This window comes from Ailuropoda melanoleuca, chromosome 8, assembly GCF_002007445.2.
Source record: "Ailuropoda melanoleuca isolate Jingjing chromosome 8, ASM200744v2, whole genome shotgun sequence".
Classification (NCBI taxonomy): Eukaryota; Metazoa; Chordata; class Mammalia; order Carnivora; family Ursidae; genus Ailuropoda; species Ailuropoda melanoleuca.
Window position 1 is genome coordinate 42,958,900 of NC_048225.1, and position 24,160 is coordinate 42,983,059.

Here is a 24,160-nt window from a genome sequence, read left to right on the forward strand (position 1 = left end):
CAGTAGCCTTCCTTTCCTTTTTTTTTTTTTAAGGGAACTTTCTTAAAAAAGAAAGATAAAAAAGCACATGGGAAAACTTCAAAAGCAACAACAAAAAAAAAGGAATTACTTACCAAATTGGCCATATAAATTGTGAGCAGCCCTCTCCTGCAAATAATTTTAAAAAGAGATAGAGTGAGATTAAGCATCAATTTGACTTAATAATCACTTTATCATTTTTTTAGAAATTAAAACGATTATCAGGAGGAGTTGAGAAAACAGGCAGATTATACAGAACTAAGTTTTCAGTACCCTAACAACTGGATCTAAATAGATTCTACAAGTCATTCTTTTCAGTGGTATTAAATATTCTATTTAGTGGTCATATTGAAATTATTTAAAATTATTATTGCCCTGTAATTGTTAAGTAGATTTACTGTAGTGATCATTTCACAATATATACCATTATTGAATGATTATGTTGTACACATGAAACTAATATAATGTTATGAGTCAATTATATCTTTATTTTAAAAATTACTATTTTGTTATCACTATGTATTAACGGTAAGAGAAGTATAATTCTCCATTTGTCTACATTTACATTAGAGAATTCTAAATTTAAAAAAGAACCCTAAAGAATTCATCTTGCCAAAATGTCAAGGTCAAGGCCAAAACAATGCACATTTATTGCAAAAAAAAAAAAATTAGGTCTTCTATTTACTTCACACACAATGCAACTATTTATTAGATATCCTTACAAATCATACTAAATCACCTTGGTTTTAACTTTGTTGTTAAGTGAGAAGTTGGGCACTAAGTAAACTTTCTAATGCCAAAGGACAAATGAAAGTTCAATAAACATTCGCTTTACAGAAAACTGCATATTTATCAAACTTATTTAATGAAAATTAAGGCAGAGGGGCGCCTGGGTGGCACAGCGGTTAAGCGTCTGCCTTCGGCTCAGCTCGTTATGGGATCGAGCCCCACATCAGGATCCTCTGCTATGAACCTGCTTCTTCCTCTCCCACTCCCCCTGCTGTGTTCCCTCTCTCGCTGGCTGTCTCTGTCTCAGTCAAATAAATAAATAAAATCTTTAAAAAAGAAAAAAAGAAAAAAAAAGAAAGTTAAGGTAGAAACTCAAAGGGCATAACCTTAATCACTTCATTTAACTTATACTGCATGTAAGATCATGAATGAAGCATATCCTATTCTTTAGGAAAGAGGTCTTTAATGTTTTAATAGTTTAAGAGCAGAGATAAAATAAACTTTGATGGGGCACATGGGTGGCTCAGTCAGTTAAGAGTCTGGCTTCAGCTCAGGTCATGATCCTGGAGTCCCAGGATAGAGCCCTACCTCTAGCTCCCTACTCAGGGGGGAGACTGCTTCTCCCTCTCCCTCTACCCCTCCCCCTGCTCCTTCTCTCTGTCTCTCTCTCTCACTCTCTCTCACTCACTCTCTCAAATACGTAAATAAAATCTTTTTAAAAATTTTTAAAAAATAAACTTTGAAAATTATAAAAAACTTAATTGGAGTTTCAATTTTGAACACTTCTAGTACTTAAAAAAAAAAACTTTGTAAATAAAACAAGTACCAATATCAAATCATTTTCACTTAAATTTCATGCCAGGTCTTAATATTAACATTGTCAATGAAATCTCCCTTAAGTCAGATCCAGTCATACATAATCTGGATTGTTCACTATTTAAAATGGCTTAATAAGATTTCTAATATACCTAAGCCACATGGAGGCAGTATGATTTAACCAAACAACTGAAGTTTGAAAATTAGGTTTTCATTTAATTTTAATTCTCTGGTACTCTGTAATTTAATTTTGTCATTAAAATGAGGGAGCAAGGGGAGCCTGGGTGGCTCAGTCAGTTAAGCGTCTGCCTTTGGCTCCGGTCATGATCCCAGGGTCCTGGGATGGGGCCCTTTGTCTGGCTCTTTGTGTGGCAGGGAGCCTACTTCTCCCTCTACCTGCAGCTTCCCCTTCTGTGTTCTCTCGCTACCTCTCTCTCTCTCTCTCTCTCTCTCTGAAATAAATAAATAAAATCTTTAAAAAAAATAAAATTAAATGAGGGAACAAAACTAGTTACCTTATATTTTTAAACATAAAAACTATTTAAAGAAAAAAGCATACATTTAACACCAACAGATAAATATAATTGGACCTACTCTGGTTGAAAAGGGGAAGGAAATTTAGGCGAACCCATGGAACCAAACCCTGCAGGCAATAACCCTGCTCGGCAGGTCCTAACACACCTCAGCAAAAAAACAAAATTCTAATGCTCCTCTAAAAAAGAATTTAAAAATCACTGGTAAGATGATCTTTTAGCTTTCTCGTCTATGATTTGTACAAATGAATTGAAATCATTCTTACTAATCTTTACGGATCTTATCAGTTCCTACCAAATTCTAAACCCAATATTCTACTAGTACTTATTTTAAGTAAATTACATAAAGAAAAATTAGGGTAATATCAACATCCAAGAGTCACACATACACAGAAAACTTAAATCCTTCTCAAGTAATACCTATTCTTACCAAAAGCTTGTTACATATGAAGAAAAAAAAACAATATACTTAATCACAAAACCAAAACAAAAGTGTCTCTGCAATTTCAATGGTAGTGCCCAATTATACATTTCCTTATGAAGTGAACGAATGTATTGTTCCATAATCTATTTCCATCTCTAAAATTCAACAAATTATCTACCTGATAATATAACTGTTTAGCTTTAACTACCAGGCAAAGATTATTTTGTTTACCTTCACATTCTCACACACCTGCAATAGTACCTGGCATCTAATAGGCATTAAACAAATGGTTATGGAATTACTAGACAAAGTGTTACTAGGAACATAGCCTTATAAAAAAGAACATACTAGAGACATATAATGTGTTACAGAAATATAATCGCAAAAGAGAGCCATTAAACAGGAAGGAAAATTAGTGATATCAATTTATTAGCAAAGATGTGATCAGATTATTTTACATCTGCATAAAATTTAATAATTTACAAGGTATAATCAATACTTGAAATAAGATTTTATATCATCTCAATAGTCCTATGAAGTGTAATGTAGATACTATTATCCTTACTCTACTGAAAAGCAAGAATCAGAAAAATTAAGTGGTTTCCTTACGAATACAAAGGTAGCACAAAGACAAGTTGGAATCAGAAGTCAATTTCATGTTCTTTCTAAAGCACTGCTCCTACAGCAGAAAATCTGTCCATTACTAACTTACCTTTAAATTCTGTAATGACTTGTTTAATACAATATCCTAACAGGCTTCTGTGCTTTGAGAATGAGTAAAGCCCTCACACACTCTTACTACTGGGGGAAAAGCAGAGGATGTATTGTTATTAAATTACATCCTATCCTGGAATCGAGTTTAACTTTATTGTTCTTAAATAATGAGGAAGAGCACCTCCTTCCCAGCTTTATCTGAATTCCAACCCAGAACTAATAGACTCAAGAATGAAAAAACAGTATCTGTGAAGGGCATGATGTGCTGTATTACATAGCACCAGACTCTTCTTGGTAGGTTTCCCTGGTGTGGTGTTTTCAACCTCAGCTCCAATGTCAATTTGGGAGGTACAGAATATCAGAATATTGATTTATTTTATCACTTCTCCAGGGATGTTCTGTATCACAAGAAACTGGTAAGTCAATTAAATGCCATTTTATTATTTACCACTTGACTATCTCTAGCCGGGATCTGAAGACAAACAGGTCACTCCCTTCTTAGTTGAGTAAATTCCCTCTGGAAACCAAGTGACCTATTAAAATACTATTACAACAGTGATGGGGAAGGAGGAGGTGCCAATAACAACAAAAGATGGCCTAAGCCTAACTAGGAAGGGCTAAGGCCAAGAAGAACAACAGCTTTTTAAATTTCACAGGACATTGTGATACACAAATACTCCCATTCTTCTGGGAATCACTGTATCCAGAGATAGGTGAAGCTCAGTGAACCACAAATAAACTTTTTTTTCTTTTTTTGATACGGGAAGGGGTGAAGTCTTTCAACCTGCATGCAAAATTTAAGGGACTGTGCACAGCAAGGGGTACTACCTAAAAAAGTATTAAGAACTCTATGTATTAAGAATATCATTATTCCCACAGGAAAACATTTAAAAAATTAAATTTTCTTAAAACCTCAGTAGATGACAGGGTATCTTCACACACTGCTGAAATTCTAAATTTTATTATCTTCTAACAACAATACTGTATCTAACAATAGTATTTTTTTCTTTTTCTGGAAACCTTAATGTACATATACTTTAGCTAACCTTCTGAAACTTTATAACGACATTGTATATAACACATTTCATAACTAAGGTTATTAGGGAGTATGGCAGACATGGTGTAACTTCTAAATTCTAAATGTTTATATATTCTTTCTCCCTCTCTCTATCCCCTCTGTCCCTTTCTTCCTCTCTATAAATACATACATTGTACAAAAATACATATATGTATGTTTTACGTTCTACAAAAAAGGGGAAATTACGGATTAAAGAAAAACAAACTGGAAGGTCCTAACAATAGTAATGGCTTACTAAGAGATGCTGTTTAATCATCTCAGAAAGTCTTTTAAGACAAGAATAAATTTTCATCTGCCAGAATGTTTTAGAATAGTATACAAATACTGCCTTAAAGTACAGGAACGGATAAAATAAGAGCAAGAGTTTATGATCACATGCTGTTATATACAGCAGATAATACAGAATAAACTTTTCAGAAGACTACAAGGTAATTTAAATTCTCTTCCTGTGAAGATAACATGACACTGAAACCTGAAGATGTCAAGAATTTATAAACCAAATTCATGGTATTTTATTCACATAGTATAGAGTTCACTCATTCTGGTCATATCTGCCTAGGAGTTTCACAACTACAACAGTATAATTTCACAATTCATCCCATGAGTATCCTTAGAATAAATATGCAATTTTTGATATTTTAATCCATACTCACGTTTGCACATCCTGCAGTTTTAACTTATCTAAACTAATATTAAATATCAAAGCAAATTCCATAGCAATTCTACAAAACAAAATCTATCAGAACAACTTTCTGAACCACAAACAAAGCACTTCCTAGAAAAAGAAAGAGAAGACTAGTTCTAAACAGCCCACCTAGGGATAAACTAGATGTTACCAATGCTTCCTGCTGAGTTACTATGATCACAGTTCTTTGTGGCACAAATTTTTTAAGCAGCCCTGGAAACAACTTCAAAGTTTTCTCGGAATCTCACAGTGATAAGATTAAGATTTAAGTAAATTGCCCTCTTACAAGGTGTCAGGAACTAGCTGGCAAAGCATGCCTATCTGTAAAAGGAGGGAGAGAGACTGGGAAGGATGGATGGATGGATGGATGGATGGATGGATGGATGGATAGGTTGGAGAGAGGGAGGAAAAAAGTAGGAAGGAAAGAAAGTCAAACCACTATAGATGAAGACATACTTATGAAGATAGATAGATCTTTACTTATGTATCTGTATCGATATACATACGTGGATGTGTGTATAATCACACTGTATGTTCTTACCTCATTAAATGCTTTGGAAAAACTGAGTACACAATTGAGTACAAAATATATGATCTCCAAGTGAAGATTTCATTATTAAATAAAGCTTTAGAGATTTAAAAATTAGAACTACCACTAGTTGCTAATTTGAAAAAAAAAAAACACTGCTAATCTTCCATATTCTGTATCTTCCACACTATTACTGATTTTATTTAAAAGTATAAACCGTACACATATCACAATGGACAACTTAAATGTTGCTGTTTCCCACCTTCTACCCTCAGACGACTTCTTATTCTGGGTTTTTATACTCTAATCTTCTCACATAGCCTCAATAATCACCTTTAAGAAGAAAACTCCCAATCTTATTTTTATGACTATCACAGTACTCCTGAATCTAGACTCCTACTTGAAGCTGCCTACTGGCTATCTCCACCAACATATCATTGATTTTCTTCACGAGTTAAAGACATAATCATATATTCCTTTTCCTTAAAGTAAAAGCTATAATATTAATTAACTTCACTTTGGGCACTAGCTATAGTAATTTTAAAATATACATAACTTCAACCTCTGTAAATTACATATAATCTATTAAGGGATCTTGATATTTAATAGAATGTTGAGAAAAATTTGTGGTAAATAAAAAATATTTTTTCGAACCAAATAGACCATTAACTTTTGCACAATTTCAGATAAACACAGACCAGACTTGGTATCATTTTTAAATAAGATACACTATAAAGCAACTTGTAAAAAGATAAAGCAAAAAGATTTGCTTCGCTATGTTTTAAGGTTAACTCCAATTTTTTTTTAATCTGTTTTTAAAAAAATAAGTCACTACCTTGTGGAAAATACTAAAAGACTAAAATTTAAGGTTTTTAATTAGATCCCAAACTAGGATTTGTGGTTGTTATACATATACACACACAACCCCTCTCCAAAAAAAAGAACTAGCAAGCTATTTCCAGGTATTAACTGCATCACCTAATAAACAACAGAACTAAATCAACACATATCACAAAGGGTTGGACTACTTAACAATCACATCAAGGTAAGGATCAATTTTTCTTCAGCAACCATGTGATTATCCTTATTAAAAAGTTACACTTAAATTTTGATTAGGTTAAATCACTCCAATTAATATTCAGAACAGATCATAATGTATAACTACCTACAAATTTTCTGTGAATATCTAATGTTTATGGATAAAACACTAGTGCAATAGCTCACTTAAAAGAAATGAAAGCAAAATGCTTTAAAACAAAAAGTTCACTACCAAAAGTAAAAAGAGAACAGGAAATAAACTAGTAACTAAACTCCAAGTTATCACTTCACTTCCAGGAAACCTCTTTGTGTCTTAAAAAGTTATAGCTCTTGATATCAATAGCACAATTTTACTTTGGTGTTATTGTATTTAAACACATGTTTATCTTCAAAGAAATGTTTAACTAAAATCATTAAAAATAAGGCCTAGACTAATACAATAAGAGAAAAGAATTGAGCACTCGATAACACACACATATATATAAACTGGACTATGACAAGGGCTGTTACAAATACGTGGACAAAGAATGGACAATTGAATCTCTGGTGCCAGAGAATGTGACTATTTGCCAGCCAAAAAAAAAAGTGTTGGGCAGGGGGGAGATAACAGAAATCCTATGGCAAGCAGCCTCTAATACGGACCTAAACACATTTCCACGTTTTACAAGGTGATGAAAGTATTAACACTAAGAAGCTCTAAAGTTAAAATATCTACTGTAGTCCTTAGAGCAAGCACTAAAAAAAAAAACAAAAAACAAAAAAATACTGGAAAATAAAATATAAAAAATAAAAATAAATGTTTTCTTCCAGTTTCCAGTTATTAGGGAGCATAGCAGGCATGGTATAAGGAGCTCAGAAGTCATCACTGAGTCCTAACATCAAGTAAAAAGCTGAGGAAGCTGGAAACTCAACAACTCATCTTAGATCCGTAAGAGAAGCAAGGTCACCCTGCAAACTACTGCCCCAAAACTGAAGAGACAATAGGCAGATAAAGAGAATCACAATTTACCAGAGCAGAAGCCAGGTGAAACCTCAAAGGGAATAAGAGCCACGATAGGAAAACCTAAACTGACAAACACTAGGAGGCTCAGTGGGACAAGTCTGAGAGTGAAAAACTTCCGGAGGACCCAATCATAGGGGGACCCTCACACCCCTGTGAGTTTTACCTCTGGTAGCTTAACTAAGGTCCCACCGTAAATATCAGGGGAAAAGCCCCTTGTGCTTCCAAGTAGGGGGAGATGAAAAGGAACCATTCTGAAATAAGCCACATCACTCAGTTCTTAACAAGGCCTGCCTTTGGCAGAAGCTAGTTAACCAGAGCCTAACCTACTAGGGTAGGATAAGAGCCTAACTGACTTGGGGAAAAGAAATACCCAACTCCAGCCAGCTTAGAATTCCACACAGAAGAAGTGAAATAACCAACTACAGCACGTTCTAACCATCCTGGCCCTACCTAAGAGGAAAAGAAAAACTGAGAAATACTTGTGAAGTTCAGTCTAGAGACAGAGGCTCACTGAAAGACTGAGGTCTCACCACAGTACTACAGAACAGTCTCCTTCCCCCCACACTTCACCACCACACTACTAAAGGCCTATTCCAGCAATTTCTTTTACCTGGTGTGTCATGTCCAGCTATCAAGAAAAAAATTACAAGGCACATCAAAATCCAAAAAACACAATTTGAAGAGACAGAGCAAGCATCATAACTAGATACAGAAGAGATGTTGGAATTACCAGACCAGGAATTTAAAATTAAACAATGACTAATATGCTAAGGACTCTAATGGATTAAGTAGATAGCATGTAGGAACAGATGAGCAATGTAAGCAGAGAGATCAAATTCCCAAGAAACACAAAGAAAAGGAACTATAGCAGAAATGAAGAACGCCTTTGACATAATCACTAGTAGACCAGACACAGCTGAGGAAAAAAATCTCTGAGCTAGAGGATGTATCACTAGGAATCCTTGAAAACTGTAAAACACAAAGAACAGAGACTGAAAAAAAAAATACAGAATATCCAATGCCTGTGCAACAACTACAAAAGGTGCAACAGACATATAATGGGAAGAGCTGAGAGAGAAGAAAGAGGGAATTGAACAGAAGAAATACTCAAAGCAATCAAAACTGAGAATTTTCCTAAATTAATGTCAGGCCCCAAACCACAAACCAAGAAAGCTCAGAAAACACCAAGCAGGATAAATGCCAAAAACAAAAACAAAAAGTGACACCTAGGAATATCTTATTAAAACTACAGAAAATCAAACATAAAGTAAAACACTGAAAGAAGCCAGAGGAAAAAAACCACCTTACCTATAGAGGAACAAAGGTAATTGCATCCAACTTCTCCTGAGACCATGCAAACAAGAAAGTGGAGTGAAATATTTAGTGTTGAGAGGGGGGGAGAAAAAAAAACCACACCAACCTAGAATCCCATACCCTGAGAAATTATCCTTCAAAAGTGAAGGACCAACAAAGATTTCACCAGACAAAAATTGAGAATATCTGTTGCCCATGGACCTGCTCTGCAAGAAATGTTAAATTTCTCTAAAGAGAAAGAAAACAATACAGATCAGAAACTCGCCTACATAAGGAAAGGTGGAACATTAAAGAAAAAATAAATGAAGGTAAAATAAAAAATTTTGTTTTTCTTATTCTTAATTGCTGGAACTGATAACAGTTCCTTCAAAATAATAATGTAACAATGTAGTAAAAGCAACAATGTAATTGTGTGTGCTTATGTATTTATATGGTGTGTGTGTGTGATGCATGCTTACATATAAGTGAATGACAGCAATGATATAAGGGACAGGAAGGAGGAATTAGGAAGATATTGTTATTGTAAGGTACACTCACTATCTATGAAGGAGTACAGTGTTATCTGAAAGTAGACTAGGATTAGTTGTAAATGCATATTACAGAACTAGGGAAACCACTAAAAAAAAAGTATAAAAAAAAAAAGGATAACTGATATACTAAGAAAGGAGAGAAAACAGAACCACATAAAATATTCAGTTAAGGGGCACCTGGGTGGCTCAGTCATTAGGCATCCGCCTTCAGCTCAGGTCATGATGCCAGGGTCCTGGGATCGAGCCCTACATCGGGCTCCAGCCCCGCATTGGGCTCCGTGCTCAGTGGGAAACCTGCTTCTCCGTCTCCCACTCCCCCTGCTTGTGTTCCCTCTATCGCTGTCTCTGTCAAATAAATAAATAAAATCTTTAAAATATATATACGTGTATATATATATATATATATATATATATATATATATATTCAGTTAAAACCACAAAAAGCAGAATAAAAGTAGAAGACAGAAAATCAAAACAAAGAACAAGGGAACAAAGAGAAAACTGTAATGAATGTAGTAAATATTAATCCAAGTATATCAATAATCACTTTGAATGTCAATAGTCTAACTATACCAATTAAAACACAGAGATTGTCAGAGTTGATCAAAAACATGACCCAACTATATGTTGTCTACATGAAATCACTATAAAGACATCTGCAGATTAAAATAAAAAAGCACATGAAGAAATGCTCTATAACATATACCATCAAGGAAATATAAATTAGAACAATGAGATCTTACCACACACCTATTGGAATGGCCAGAATACAGAACACTGACAACATTTAAATGCTGGCAAGGATGTGGAGCCACAGGAATTCTCATTCATTGCTGGAGAGTATGCAAACTGGTACAGCCACCTTGGATAACTGTTTGGTGGTTTCTTATAAAATTAAACATACTCTTAACATATAATACAGCAATGATACCCCTTGGTAATTACCCAAAGGGGCTGAAAACTTATATCCACACAAAAACCCGTGCATGGAAACCTGGGAGCAGCCAAGATGTCCTTCCGTAGGGCAGAAGACAGCTTGTGGTGCATCCAGACAGTGGAATATTATTCAACACTAAAAAGAAATGACCTACCAAGCCATGTACAGGCATGGACAAACCTTAAAGGCATATCACTAAGTAAAAGAAGTCAATATGAAAAGCTTACATACTGTATGATTTTAACTATATTGACAGTCTGAAAAAGGTAAAACTATAAGAGAGTAAAAAGATAAGTAGTTACCAGGGGTTGGGGGACGGTGGGATGAATACTCAAGCACAGAGGATTCTTAGGACAGTGAAATTACTCTGCATGATACTGTAATGGTCAATACATGTCAATGTAAAAACCAGTGACTATGAATAAGGGCCATAGTCTAGCTGACAATAACGTCAATTTCCTGGTTTTATGTTATACTACAGTTAATAAGATGCTATCATTGGGGGGAAACTAGGTTAAGGTTTCAGTGACTCTGTGTACTACTTGCGCAATTTTCCATGATTCTATAATCACATCAAAGTTAAAAGCAAAAAAATAATAATAATAAAACAGACCACACAGTGACAAACATGATAAAAATAACATAAAATAACATGGCAGAACTAAACCAAATATATCAGTTGTATAAATAAATGTATATGGACTGAACTTTTATATCAAAATAAAACGATTTTTTCAGGGGCGCCTGGGTGGCACAGCGGTTAAGCGTGTGCCTTCGGCTCAGGGCGTGATCCCGGCATTATGGGATCGAGCCCCACATCAGGCTCCTCCGCTATGGGCCTGCTTCTTCCTCTCCCACTCCCTCTCCTTGTGTTCCCTCTCTCGCTGGCTGTCTCTATCTCTGTCAAATAAAAAAAATAAATAAAAAAAATCTTAAAAAAAAAAAACGATTTTTTCAGATTGGCTCTTCGAATATAACCCAAGTTCATGTGGCATGTGAGAGAGACACATCAAGTGTTTCAGGAAGATAAAGACATACTAGACAAATGCAAGCAAGAAGAAAGATAACTAAAAATTTGGAACACAAGCCAAAATACATTAGGTAAAATAAAAAACGTACTTTTTAATGCCAGAAATTGCACCTCAAATTAAAGATATAACCTAAAACCATATCCAATAGCATAGATCTTATGGCTATCTGCCACTCTTTGAACTCCTAATAAAAGACAAGGCACTTTTTTTTCAAAAGTTCAAAAAAAGGCACAAAAATTGAGCATAAATTCGGCCACAAGTAAAACCTTATTAAGTTTCTTACAGAGAAAACACTATGAACAACATTCTCAGATAAGAATGCAATAAAACTGGAAATTAATAACAAAAGGGCCATTTCATCTTCTTAAACTCTCTACTAAGTAATTCTTATATTAAAAGAGAAACACAAACTAAAATTGTAGAATTTCTAGAAAATGATGATAATGAAAGTACTACATGTCAGAACCTATGGGATATATAAATAAAGCACTTACCAAAAGAAAATTCTGCCTTAAATACTTATATCAATAATTAAAGAATGAAAAGAAATAAGCAACAAATGAAAATGTTTCTAAAAGAAAAGCAAATTAATCAAAAGAAAGTAGAAGGGGAAAAAAATAAAAAGAATTAGGAAATGAAAAAACAGAAGTAATAAATAAGATGATTTGTTGAAAAAAATCAACAAAATCACTAGCTAACTTAATAAAAAAAAAGGAAATGGCACAATCACACAAAATAAATAACAAATGAAAAATAACCACTGAAAACATAAAATTCAATCAAATCATAAGGCCACTGTACAACTCCAAGTAAATATAAAAATCTTTGTAAAATAAATACTTTCTTGAAAAATAGAACTTTCTAGCTATTAGAGAAAGTTACTGAACCTCTTTATTGAGTGAACTCCAAGTTGAAGCAGATCAATTCCATAGAGGAAACTGATAACTTGTTCTAAGAACTACCACCCCCAGAAGAGTCACCACGCCCAGGTTTTACAGAGAAATGGGCCAAATACTCAAAGGCCCAAAAATTCATGGCTATTTAAACTACTCCAGAGCAAGAAAAAAAGAAAAAAACTTCTGAACTACTTTATGAAGTAAATGACACTCAAACCCGATAAAGAATACACAAAGACACACAAACACACGACAACTAGACAATCAACAAATAATGGTATCATGACCAACTCAGGTTCATTCCAGCAAAGCAAAGACTGTGGAATGTCAAAAAATCCATTCAGCTCATTCCCTCAAAATAATAGGTTTATTGAAAAGATCACATACTCAAACTTGGAACTACTTAGAACTATGGACCTCCTGATGGCCTCAGCATCATCTATGAAGTATATGCTTACCAAAAGTGTTCAATCTTAATATAATCAAGTCTTCAGACTGAACTTCAGTTTACAGGAAATACACAAGCGAACCAAACAATTCCATGAGGAAAAAATTCAGACAAAACCGGAAAAGTTTTACATACAACACAACTGGCCTGGTCACATCAATAAATCAATGCCGTGTGGGGAAAGTGGGGAAATTAAGCTAGATTAAAAGAAAATAAGGAAACATAACACAATACTAGAGTATGGTTAAAAAAACAGCGATAAAAGCATTTAGGGACACTACGGACTAGACGGTATTGGGGAATGACTGTTAATTTTCTTAACGTGTGATAAGAGTGTTGTAATTAAACAGAAAAATATCCTTATATTAAAATATGCATGCTGAAGTATTTAGAAGTGTCACAATGTTTACGATGGTTCACACACCACACACACAACCACACATACATATAATCATACAAATAAGTAAAAATAGCAAAATGTTAACAACTGTTGACTCTAGGTGGTTACACAGGTGTTCTATTTCAACATTTTCTGCTGAAAAGTAGGCAAATAACTTCAAAATGCTTTTATTACTCTTGTATAGTGCTAAAATGTGCTAAAATAAATAGGAGCAAACTGGTTTAAAGCATCTTTAAAGTTTCACGTATGAGTTACATATTTTGAAATCATATTTCTAAAACAAGTGTTCATATTTTTAAATGAATCACGAAGTTAACAATCAGCAGAATAACTCTCTCATGCCTTACGGGCAAAAACCAATAATAACAGTTAATATGTAACATTTAGTATGTGTCAGGCACTGTTCTAAGCACTTTTACATACATTAATTCTTTTAATTGTCTGAACAACCATGTGACTAGATTATCACTGTCTCCATTTTCAGGTAAGGAATAAGCCATATAACACAGTAAGTGACAGAGCCAGCTGCCCCAGCCAGAAAACACAGCCTCAGAATCCACACTCTGAACTCTGAACATGCTGAACTCTCAGGTGGGATAACCTATGTTTCTGGCAATACTGATTTGATGATGCTGGAGTAATAATATCCCTTGATTTTAGTAATATTAGTAATCCAATCATACTATGATACAAGCAAAGAACCAGAAGTTTAGACACCAAAAATTTAGGCACCATTACATTACTTAAACAAGAAGGCATTAAAAGTGGCTTCAGGTGGTTAAAGTAAACATTTGGTTATCTGATAAGATCTATCTATACTCTTACTGTGGGCTCAGTGATTATAATAAATATCTTCATAAATTGGATGATGACCCAATCTTGATTAATACACGACCCTTGACTAAAACATGACCCCATCTTGACTCTCTGGGACAAAGATGGAATCAAAGCAATTCCCAGCAATAAAATAATTATTTACAAGATGGTAAAAATTCTTTTACTCAAAAGCTTTACCTTCAACTGCCTACCTGACTGAATAATTTACATAACAGTTTGTAGCATTTTATAGAAATCTTATTATGTCACATGAGACATTTTCAGGTTTATATACATGAAAATTTTTTTTAAATGAGAAGATACCTTAAAAATAAAAATTGATTTAACAGAGGTCACTCAAAGAGCTTGATGGAATTACAGACGTAGATGATAAGAGAAAACTACCATCAATTTTCTCAGGTGTGATAGTGGTATTGTGGTTATGGAAAAGATCTTTAATGAGATTTGTGTATGCCGTGTCTCACGCACATTCGTGTCTCATGCACATTCGAGAACTCTAATTTTTTACTAAACAAAGACCAAAGGGTATTATTGTCCTATAAAGTCAATCTTTATATTTTTATAGGCTTAATAAACATAAATAATAATAATATTAATTTAAATTAAATTTTCTATCAAATATTTGCAAGACTAAAAACACGTGAAAATATTTTTCATTCCTAGATGACATTAAATAGTAAGTTAAAAAATTTTATTTGGTGTGGAGGACAGTAAATCAGTTCTATTAAATATATAGAGATATAAAATTTTACCTGCTTTTTCTTTCAATTAGAATGGCCACATAAGATGCTGGCAAAGCGGCACCAAAGCCAGGACTCCAAGAGTAGAATTTTCCAAGTATCTTCCTGAAATTCAAATTCGGAATGTTTGTATGAAATTTCTATTTGGTTATTTCCGTTATTACGAATAAAATTCCCCTTCTCAGTCTACCCTCTACCTAATGTCCCACAGCACCTCAAATTCAACCATAACCAAACTCATTAGTTCTCTTCCCTATCCCCATGAATTTGCTCTCTCTCTATTTTACTAGGAGAATGGGATCAACACCTACCTACCCACTCATGTGTGACGCTTTGAGACATCCTCAGCTTCTCCTTTTCCCCCACACATTAAATCATTACCTTTAATTTTTCCATACACAATTTATCTCTCAAATTCCTCTCCAACCTGCCACCCCTGCCTCAGTTAAGTTTCTCACCATCTCCTATTCTGATTACAGCAGCAAACTAATAGGTATCTCTCCTTCCAATAGTTTAGTAAGTCATATTCATTCACACATTCCCTGGATCTAACACTACTCACTATGCAAATCTTCTATGTTCTCAGCTGCCTTATCTATCAAATGGGAACAATAATACTACCTATCTTACACAGTTATTATGAGAACTACATGAGATATTTCCTAGCACCATGCATGGCACATAGAAAGTGTGAGGAAAATGTTAGCTGTTATGATTATTATTCTACTACTATTTTTTAACACGATAAATATTCAACAAACGTCCCCCCTTCCTTGCTTCTACACCCTTGATAACTTTTCCTTACAGTACTTATAAAAGTATTTTATATTTTCTAGTTGTGTGTGTGTGTGTATACATATTTTTTTTAATTTTTCACTTACTAAAATGTCCCTTCAAAATAAGAACCTACATAGTGTCTCACACACTATAAATGGCCATTAGCTGCTTGGGTTTTTAAAGAGACCAAAAAAATATATTTGGAAACATTAGAAAGATTTTTTTTTCCCTTTCAAAGACCATATGTTCCTAAGAAACGGAGAAGCAGCACATAAAATTTTCAAGAAATGATCTGAGCAAAGTTGGCCAATTACTAAATAACACATTATAAGAAAAAAATCTGTACATACACATAAGGATTAAGAATCACTGATGAAATGATATTTTTAACTAAAGTTTAGCTTCAGAAGAATTAGAAAACCAACAGAGCATATATAACACGGGCATTTCTAAAACGAACATCAGAAACCTTCGGCCTGAGAAAACCATAAGTGATTCTCCCTCCAACATAAAATCTTTGACGGCCTTAAGAAGTTACTGAATGTAAAAATTAAAGAAAAATAACTCAAGGAGTCAGTTATAGGAGAAACACAGATGTTATTTTAAGTACTGTAACTATAAACCCAATAAGTGTCCTGCATTTCCACAAGTTAACCAAACAGACTCACAGAACAAATATGCAACAACAGCAATTTATGATTATTGCAATATTTTAAAATCTAATTATCTTATAACTTTATTTTTAGTGTGTGAGCAAGTATTAGAAATTTTCCAGAGAACATATGATAGTTTCTTACACATATTTTCAAGTTAAAAGCATAATTTTCTCAATAGTATAAACCTTATCAATTATTTTCTGCATAATTTAAAAGTTTATAAATATTAATGTATTGTGGGGAAAAATCTGCAAAAGCCATATGAAAATTATCTTTTTCATTGTAGTTAATGTATACCTATAGGACTACTCTGAGCAACACTCGTATGAGAAAAATATAAATTTAGTATTTTAATTTGACAGTTTTAAGAAAAACACTAGTTTGGATTTTCAACAATCACTAGGGAAAAAGATAAGAAGTAAATACATAATAAACATGTTAGGTATATCACAGCACTAAAAACTGAATTCCAACTGTATCTAAATCATAGGAAGCATGTGACACAGGTAATCATAAGACTTAATCAGGACCAAAGTTTCATCAATAGGATATGCCAGAAGTTAATTTACTGTTTTACATGTAAACATGAGCATTTTATAGTCCTTCTGAAGTCTTTTCACTGCATGTGGACCTCACCTGTATCATGGATGGGTGTTTTGAATTCCTGATCCATGAAATTGAAAAGCGAAGAAATCTTAATCAACAACTTGGAAATATAGTAGGCCTCAGAAAATGCATGATACACCAAAATACTTTTGCTATATAATCCCTGCAATAACTTAAAGTTCATATTACATCTTTAGGCCAAGAGGCCCACAACTCCTCATTTAACAAGCTTTCTTTGAAATAAATAAATGTCTTTGATGGAGAAAAAAATACACAAGGGGTGACCTGCACAACATTTATAAAAATATCCGTTTATTTCAGTTTCAACAAAGGAATCTGTATTAATCTCCAGTGGTGATTATGGGTACCAACCTTAAAATGCAAAAGAAAGCCATATACAAGGCCCCATTAGCAGTCAGAAATGAAGCAGATTGTAGGATCTCAGGGAGTAGTTTGTGTAAATAATAGTCTAATTTTCGTTTCCGGAGAATTGCTGCAATCTGGAAAGAGAAAGGCTTTTTTGTTTAATTCAACCAATTTTTCCCATTTAAATTAGCGTGAAAGGTACTGAATAACAGCATATATTTTAAAAGTTAAAACTGGTATTTTACTGGTTCCTCTATAAAAATATAATTTCTAGGACAGAAGACACTTTAAATTATTGAAGATACAATGGGTAAATTATATACCAAGAAATTACAACATGGGTCATAAAGAATAACTTCCCAATGTGGTAAATATTTGTCATGCCTTGAAAGCAGCTTTAAACCGAGTAATGGCATACATTTTTAAATGGAAAAAAAAAAAGCACAACTCAAATATAAAATGAATGCCAAAACAAAACTATTTTACAGATATCAGCCTGGATATTAGAGAACCTCAATGATAGAAACCGAAGAAATTCATTCAACTATTCAAACATGACTACTGTGTGACAAAATCATGCTATGAATACAAAAAGTAAAAAAATAAAATTAATGATTTCTGGCCCACTGGAGCCCATAAAAAAAAAAAAGTCCTGAAAAACAAAGATTGAGAATCTAGTCTACTATAAGATTGGTACCACAATGTTACCAAAACACGGAAACAGAAACAAGTTCCTGTACAGAGGATGCCTACAGAATCCTGTACGAAGTTTATCACAAAAATATTTCATAAAGATATTATCCAATGAGTCTTCATGACTTATCTTTTAAATTTAGATTGAAAATGTATTTGTTTTTAGTGTTTTTTATATGTGAACTCCAAATTTTAAAGAAAGGTTTCAAGACTAAAACAAACAAAAATAGCTCTGAAATAATTTAGCAATGATATTTAAAAATCAAGACGAGGGGCGCCTGGGTGGCACAGCGGTTAAGCGTCTGCCTTCGGCTCAGGGCGTGATCCCGGCGTTATGGGATCGAGCCCCACGTCAGGCTCCTCAGCTATGAGCCTGCTTCTTCCTCTCCCACTCCCCCTGCTTGTGTTCCCTCTCTCGCTGGCTGTCTCTATCTCTGTCTAATAAATAAATAAAAAATCTTTAAAAAAAAAAAATCAAGACGAGATCTAAGTATTTATCGAGTACACTATTAGTGTTATAGGATATAAACGGAATATGAATTATAACATGGTATGATAAGATATGGATAAAGATATTCAAGAATGATTAAGTGTTAATAATATAATACAAAATGCCTTGGAAGTTTATCAAAGAGTGAGTTTAATACAGGGGCAGGTACAGTTTCATTGCAAAAGGGATATGAGCTATATTTGGAAAAATAGAATTTTCACAGGCCACAAGGAAAAAATATTTTTCCATTATGATAAACAATGTATCAAAAGAACAAAAGTTAAAACCACATAATTAGGGAATAAGGTAGGAGATGTAAGAAAGGGCAAGACTGACTTGAAAGAAGACTAGAGAACGTTCTATTCACTCCCACATATCATTTTTTCTAAAATCCATGATCAAGAAATCTAATGGCCTCTTCTCAGTTTTTTTCTTACTCCACCCCTTTGAAACCTCTGAAACTGACCATCTCCTACTCCATTCAATTAAACAAATTGTTATTAATACTTATGTCATACACAGTAAAAACAATGATGAATATCTAATCTCTACCATCAAGGAACATAAAATCTTGATAGGGAAATAGACACATAAACAAGAAACTATAATATGGTGAAATGCTAGACTAGAGGAAAAAGAAATTGCTATAGAAATATATATTAGGGAATGACTAAAAGGAGATGGGACTGGACAGGTGATGATGTCTGGAAGATATCACTGAATTTTCTAAGACAAATCTTGACAAATAGGTAGAATTTTGACAGGAGAGGTTTCTGTAGTTTCCATAAGAATGCATTCTTTTCATTTTCCCATTATATCTCTACATGTTTTTCCTTTGTTAGCATTTCCTCCTCAGATTGCTACTCATTCCACATATGCTCTCTCCCATGGCATCATCTATCATCTCAAGGTAGGAATTAAAACTCCAACCTCTTCCCTAAATTCTTAATCCATCCTTCAAATAAATATCTATTGGATGTATCAAGAAATATGTACCACAGGCATTTAAAAAATCAGCATGCCCAAAGTAGCAATCATTATATTTCTCCAACATGCTTTTACTTATAACTTTCCCACCTTACTACATCCACCCAATTACTCAGGAACAAAACACTGGTGTCATTTTCAATCACCCCCTGATCCTCAACCACCTTATCAGTTCTTTTCTTTTTTCTTTTTTTTTTTTTTTGACTTTTTATTTTTAAGTTAATTTCCACACCAAACGTGCACCTCAAACCTACAATCCCATGATCAAGTCACAAACTCCACCAACTAAGCAAGCCAGGTGTCCCAACCATATCATCAGTTCAAATGGTTTTCTAGTATCTTCAGGTTTTGGAATGTAATGTCACTTTCATTTTAGACTTAATAGTAGGCAGAATCTGCTCCTCTGTTACATATTCAAGTAGTTACCCAAAAAAAAAAAAAAAAAAAAAAAAACCCCCCTTTTNTCCCCTCTGTTCCTGGAAAGGAAGAAACAAAATTATCCCTGTTTGCAAATAACCTGATTGCCTACATAGAAAATCCCAAACAATATACAAAATAAAAACAAACAAAACAACAAAACCCAATCTCCTAGAATAGGTAAGGCAGTTCAGCAAGGGCACAGGATACAAATAAACATACAAAAATCATTTGTAGGAACATATGGGTGGCTCAGTCGGTTAGGCATCTACCCTTGGCTCAATTCATGATCTCCAGGTCCTGAGATCAAGCCCCACATCTGGCTTCCTGCTCAGTGGGGAGTCTGCTTCTCTCTCTCTCCCCTCCTCTGCCCTGCCCCACCACTTGTTCTCTCTCTTTCTCTCAAATAAGTATTTTTAATTCATTTGTTCAAGAGCAATCAACATACAGATACCAAAATTAAAACTACAGTAGCATTTATAAATCATCAAAAAAGTAAAACAGAAAAATCTACCTGCATAGGATTTGTATGCTGAAAACTACACAATGCTAATGAAAGAGAGCAAAGACAGAGTAAATAAATGTTTGTGGACTGGAAGACTCATCATGTCAATTCTCCCCAAATTGACACAATTTCTATCACAATCTCAGAAAGATTTTTGCAGATAGATATAGGCAAGATTATCCTGAAATTTATACAGAAAAACAAAGAGATTATAAGTGTTAAAACAACTTTGAAAAAGAAAATAAAGTGAAACAGTCTACCCAATTTTAAGACTTATTATATTCATAGAGCAATCAGGCTTTGTGTTACTGGTGGAGAAATACACAAATAGGTTAACAAAATAGAAAAGAGAACCTAAATTAGACCCACACAAATACTTCCAACTAAAGACTTTTCAACAAATCATGCTAGAGCAACCGGATATCCACAGGCCAGACAATAAAAAATAAAAATGAAAAAACCTCAACCTAACTTTCACACAAAATCTAATCAAAATGTATTATAGATATAAATGTAAAACATAAAACTACAACAGTTTAGGGGGAAAAAATCAGAGAAAATCTTAGAGATTTAAGGCTAGGCAAAGAGCTTTTAGACATGAGACCAAAAGCATAATTCATAAAAGGAAAAATCTGTACATTACACTTCATAATTAAAACTTTTCTCTTTGAAAGGCATGTTAAGAATATAAAAAGAATAGCTACAGAATGGGAGAAAATACTTGTAAACTACACATCCAGCAGAGGACTAGTATCTAGATTATATAAAGAAATCTCAAAACTCAACAGTAAAAAAAGCAATGCAATTAAAAAGTGGCAAAGATATGAACAGACATTTCACTGAAGAAGTGTAAATGGCAGACAAGCACACTAGTCATTAAGGAAATGCAAATTAAAACCATAATGAGCTATCACTACACAAACATCAGAATCACTAAAATTTAAAAATACTGGAAACACCAAATTCTGGCAAGAAAGCAGAGAAACTGGATCACACATTCATTACTAGGGAGAATGTACAATGGTATAGTCATTCTGGAAAGCAGTTTGACAGTTTCCTGAAAAAATAAAAAAGCAACTATCATGTGACCCAGCAACTACAGTCCAGGGTGTTTATCCTAGGGAAATGAAAATGTATGTTCACACAAAATCTGTGCACAAATGTTTATAGCAGCTTTTTTATTTAATAGTCAAAAACCAGAAACAACCCATATGTCTTTCAAGAAGTGAATGGTTAAAAAAAACGATGGAGTATCCATACAAGAGAACACTACTTAGCTATGAAAAAGAATAAATGAGTGACACATGAAACAATCTTGATGAATCTCCTAAAAAAAAAAAAAAAAAAAAGGCCAATCCCAAAACACTGCATAATGCAACATTCTTGAAATGACAAAATTGTGGAAATGAAGAATATAATAATGGTGGCCAGGGATTAAGAGGAGGCAGGTATGTGGAAGGGAAGTGGGTACTGCTATAAAAGGGCAACCTCAGAGATCCTTTTGGTGATGGAGATGTTTTATATCTTGACTATATCAATGGCAATATTTTGGTTGTGATATTTTACTATGATCTTGCAAGATGATACCAATGGGAGAAACCAAATAAAGAGTACATGGAATCTCTCTCCATTATTTCTTACAATTGCATGAGAATCTACAATCATCTCAAAATAAAAAGTTCAATTAAGAAAAAAAGCAGTCATCCACATGGTCAATAGGTAAATGAAATATGCTCATCATCATTAGTCTTCATTGCACAAAGAAACAGCACTACACACACATCAGAATGACTAAAATAAAAAGAACTGAATGCAAAGTACTGATGCGAATGAAAAAACTGGAACTTTTGTATATTGCTGGTGGGAATGTAAAACTGAAGACTTTCTTTACTATCTAATGAAACTAAATGTATCCTTACTCTATGATCCAGCAATTCCTCTCCTAGGTATATATACTCAGAAGAAATAAGTGCTTATTTCCACCAAAAGTCATATTCATAGCACTATCTGTAATTACAAATACTGCCAAAAACTAAATAGCCATTAACAATGAAGTGGATAGATTGTATATATTTGCAATACTGGTATACCAAACTGTACAGTCTATCGCGAGAAACAGGGAAAATCTTACACAAAACGTGAGAAATAACCTAGGACCTTATCATCACTGTGCTCTAACCCAAAGCTTCCAACCAGGCTTTACAAGTGGCCAAAATACTGATCCTCCAGTTTGGGTAGGCAGGCCTAGTAGGTAACAGAGCACAATAATAAACATCTCAGTTTTCCATCTCAGTTTTCCCTAGTATGGCACACAATTATTATCATCATTTCTAGGTCTGCTACAGTGTTAAAAGAGAAAAAAAAAAAAAAAGTCAGCAAACACTGATCTCACCAAATAATGTAACAGTAATTGTACATACCATGTAGTAAGAGCACCATGTACATGTATATAAAATCACTATCAGACATCCACAGGCACCTTCATAAACATATTTTAATGGCAAAAATATGTTGTGATGTTCATAAATTTTGACCAAGAAATTCCACACTAATTAATCTCTTATGAGTTTTCCAAATATGCTTATAGTTAGCTAAAAAAGGTACATAATAGCATTATGGTCAAAAAATATAAACCTGTATTTATTTTAGTTACATAATCTAGTTTTAGAAGACTATTTAATGACCAGGAAAAAATAAATCAAAATATATACAGTGAAAATCCAAGCTACAAAACAGTATTTTTTAATGAACATATGGAACAAATATGAGAATACTGTGCATTGGTTATCTCTGATTGTGGCAGTAGACTTCTTTTTGTTTGGGAGTATTTCCCAGACATTCTACAATAAGCATATGATATATGTGTAAAATTGGTGGGAGATGAACAAGTATGAGAAAATGAGGTTTATTATAGAAAAAAGAATCTACTGAATAAGAGAAATAAATACCATGATAGAGTATAAAGTAATCATGAGATACAATTTTTAATTTTAGCTCCACAACTAACAACTGACATGAAAAATCCTTGTTAAATGTAATTCTATAGATTTCAGTTTCCTCATGTATTAAAGAGATTGAATTAAATGACACAGGAGTGACAACAGCCAATAGCAGAATAGCAGTTTCCAGCACTCAACCCTTGCAGAAACATGAATTTGAATAACTACCCATGCATGAAAATACCTTCACAAAAGCTAAGGATTCCAGGTGAGAGATTACAACACCTCCATGGTACACAGAGATAAGAAAAAACACATAGAAAAGGGTAGGAAAGACAACTCACATTATGTGTATTACCTAACCTCTGAGTCCAGGCAACTCAGTGTGGAGAGAGACACCCACCCAAAAAAAGAAGAGTGAAGCGAGCATCCAACTTCACCACAAATCTTGGAAGGAGGCCTGCCCTAGTGAAGTCAGGCACAAGGCCAAACCACACAAACTGCAGACTCAGGCTCAAGACCCATCCCAGCACCAGGTAACTCCCAAGAAACCAGGCTCTAATCTCGTTCCAGGGACCCAAGCTTCAGGCCCAACACCAACATCCAAGCCACAAGGCCTGCCCCCAAGGGCCCAAGCACAAAGCCAATGCCAGTGAACCTAGGTTCTAGACTCACCCCCAAACACCAGACCAACCTGCTTGAAGACTCCAATAGCAAACCCATGCACAGACTTGACCAAAAAACCTACCTAAAATCTCTGGACAGTCTGTATGGTGAAGGGCTTTCACTGCAGGAGTCGGAGTTTAGAGACTAGAAATGATGCCTACTTCTTCAAATGCACACATACCCAAACGAAGCCATAAGGAATACAAATAATCAGGAAAACAAAGAAACAAAATAAAGCACCAGTAACCAGCCATAGATCTCTAAGAAAATAGAGATCTATGAACTGCCAAAGAATTCAAAGTCGTCATCTTTAAAAACCTCAGTAAACTACAACAAAACACAGACAAACAAAATCAGG

At 34.0% G+C, this 24,160-nt stretch overlaps 1 protein-coding gene across 2 annotated transcripts in view; it reads right to left on the bottom strand.

Moving 5' to 3' along the window:
- Nucleotides 1–24,160, bottom strand: part of TMEM135 (transmembrane protein 135) — a 248,001-nt gene that overhangs the window by 201,737 nt on the left and 22,104 nt on the right. For both annotated transcript variants that reach the window (XM_034666176.1, XM_034666175.1), the window contains exons 2-4: nucleotides 17,112–17,239; nucleotides 14,713–14,805; nucleotides 114–147 (exon numbers count right to left, since the gene is read on the bottom strand). In XM_034666176.1, the coding sequence (XP_034522067.1) occupies nucleotides 114–147; nucleotides 14,713–14,805; nucleotides 17,112–17,239 (255 nt within the window). The remainder of the gene's footprint in view (nucleotides 1–113; nucleotides 148–14,712; nucleotides 14,806–17,111; nucleotides 17,240–24,160) is intronic.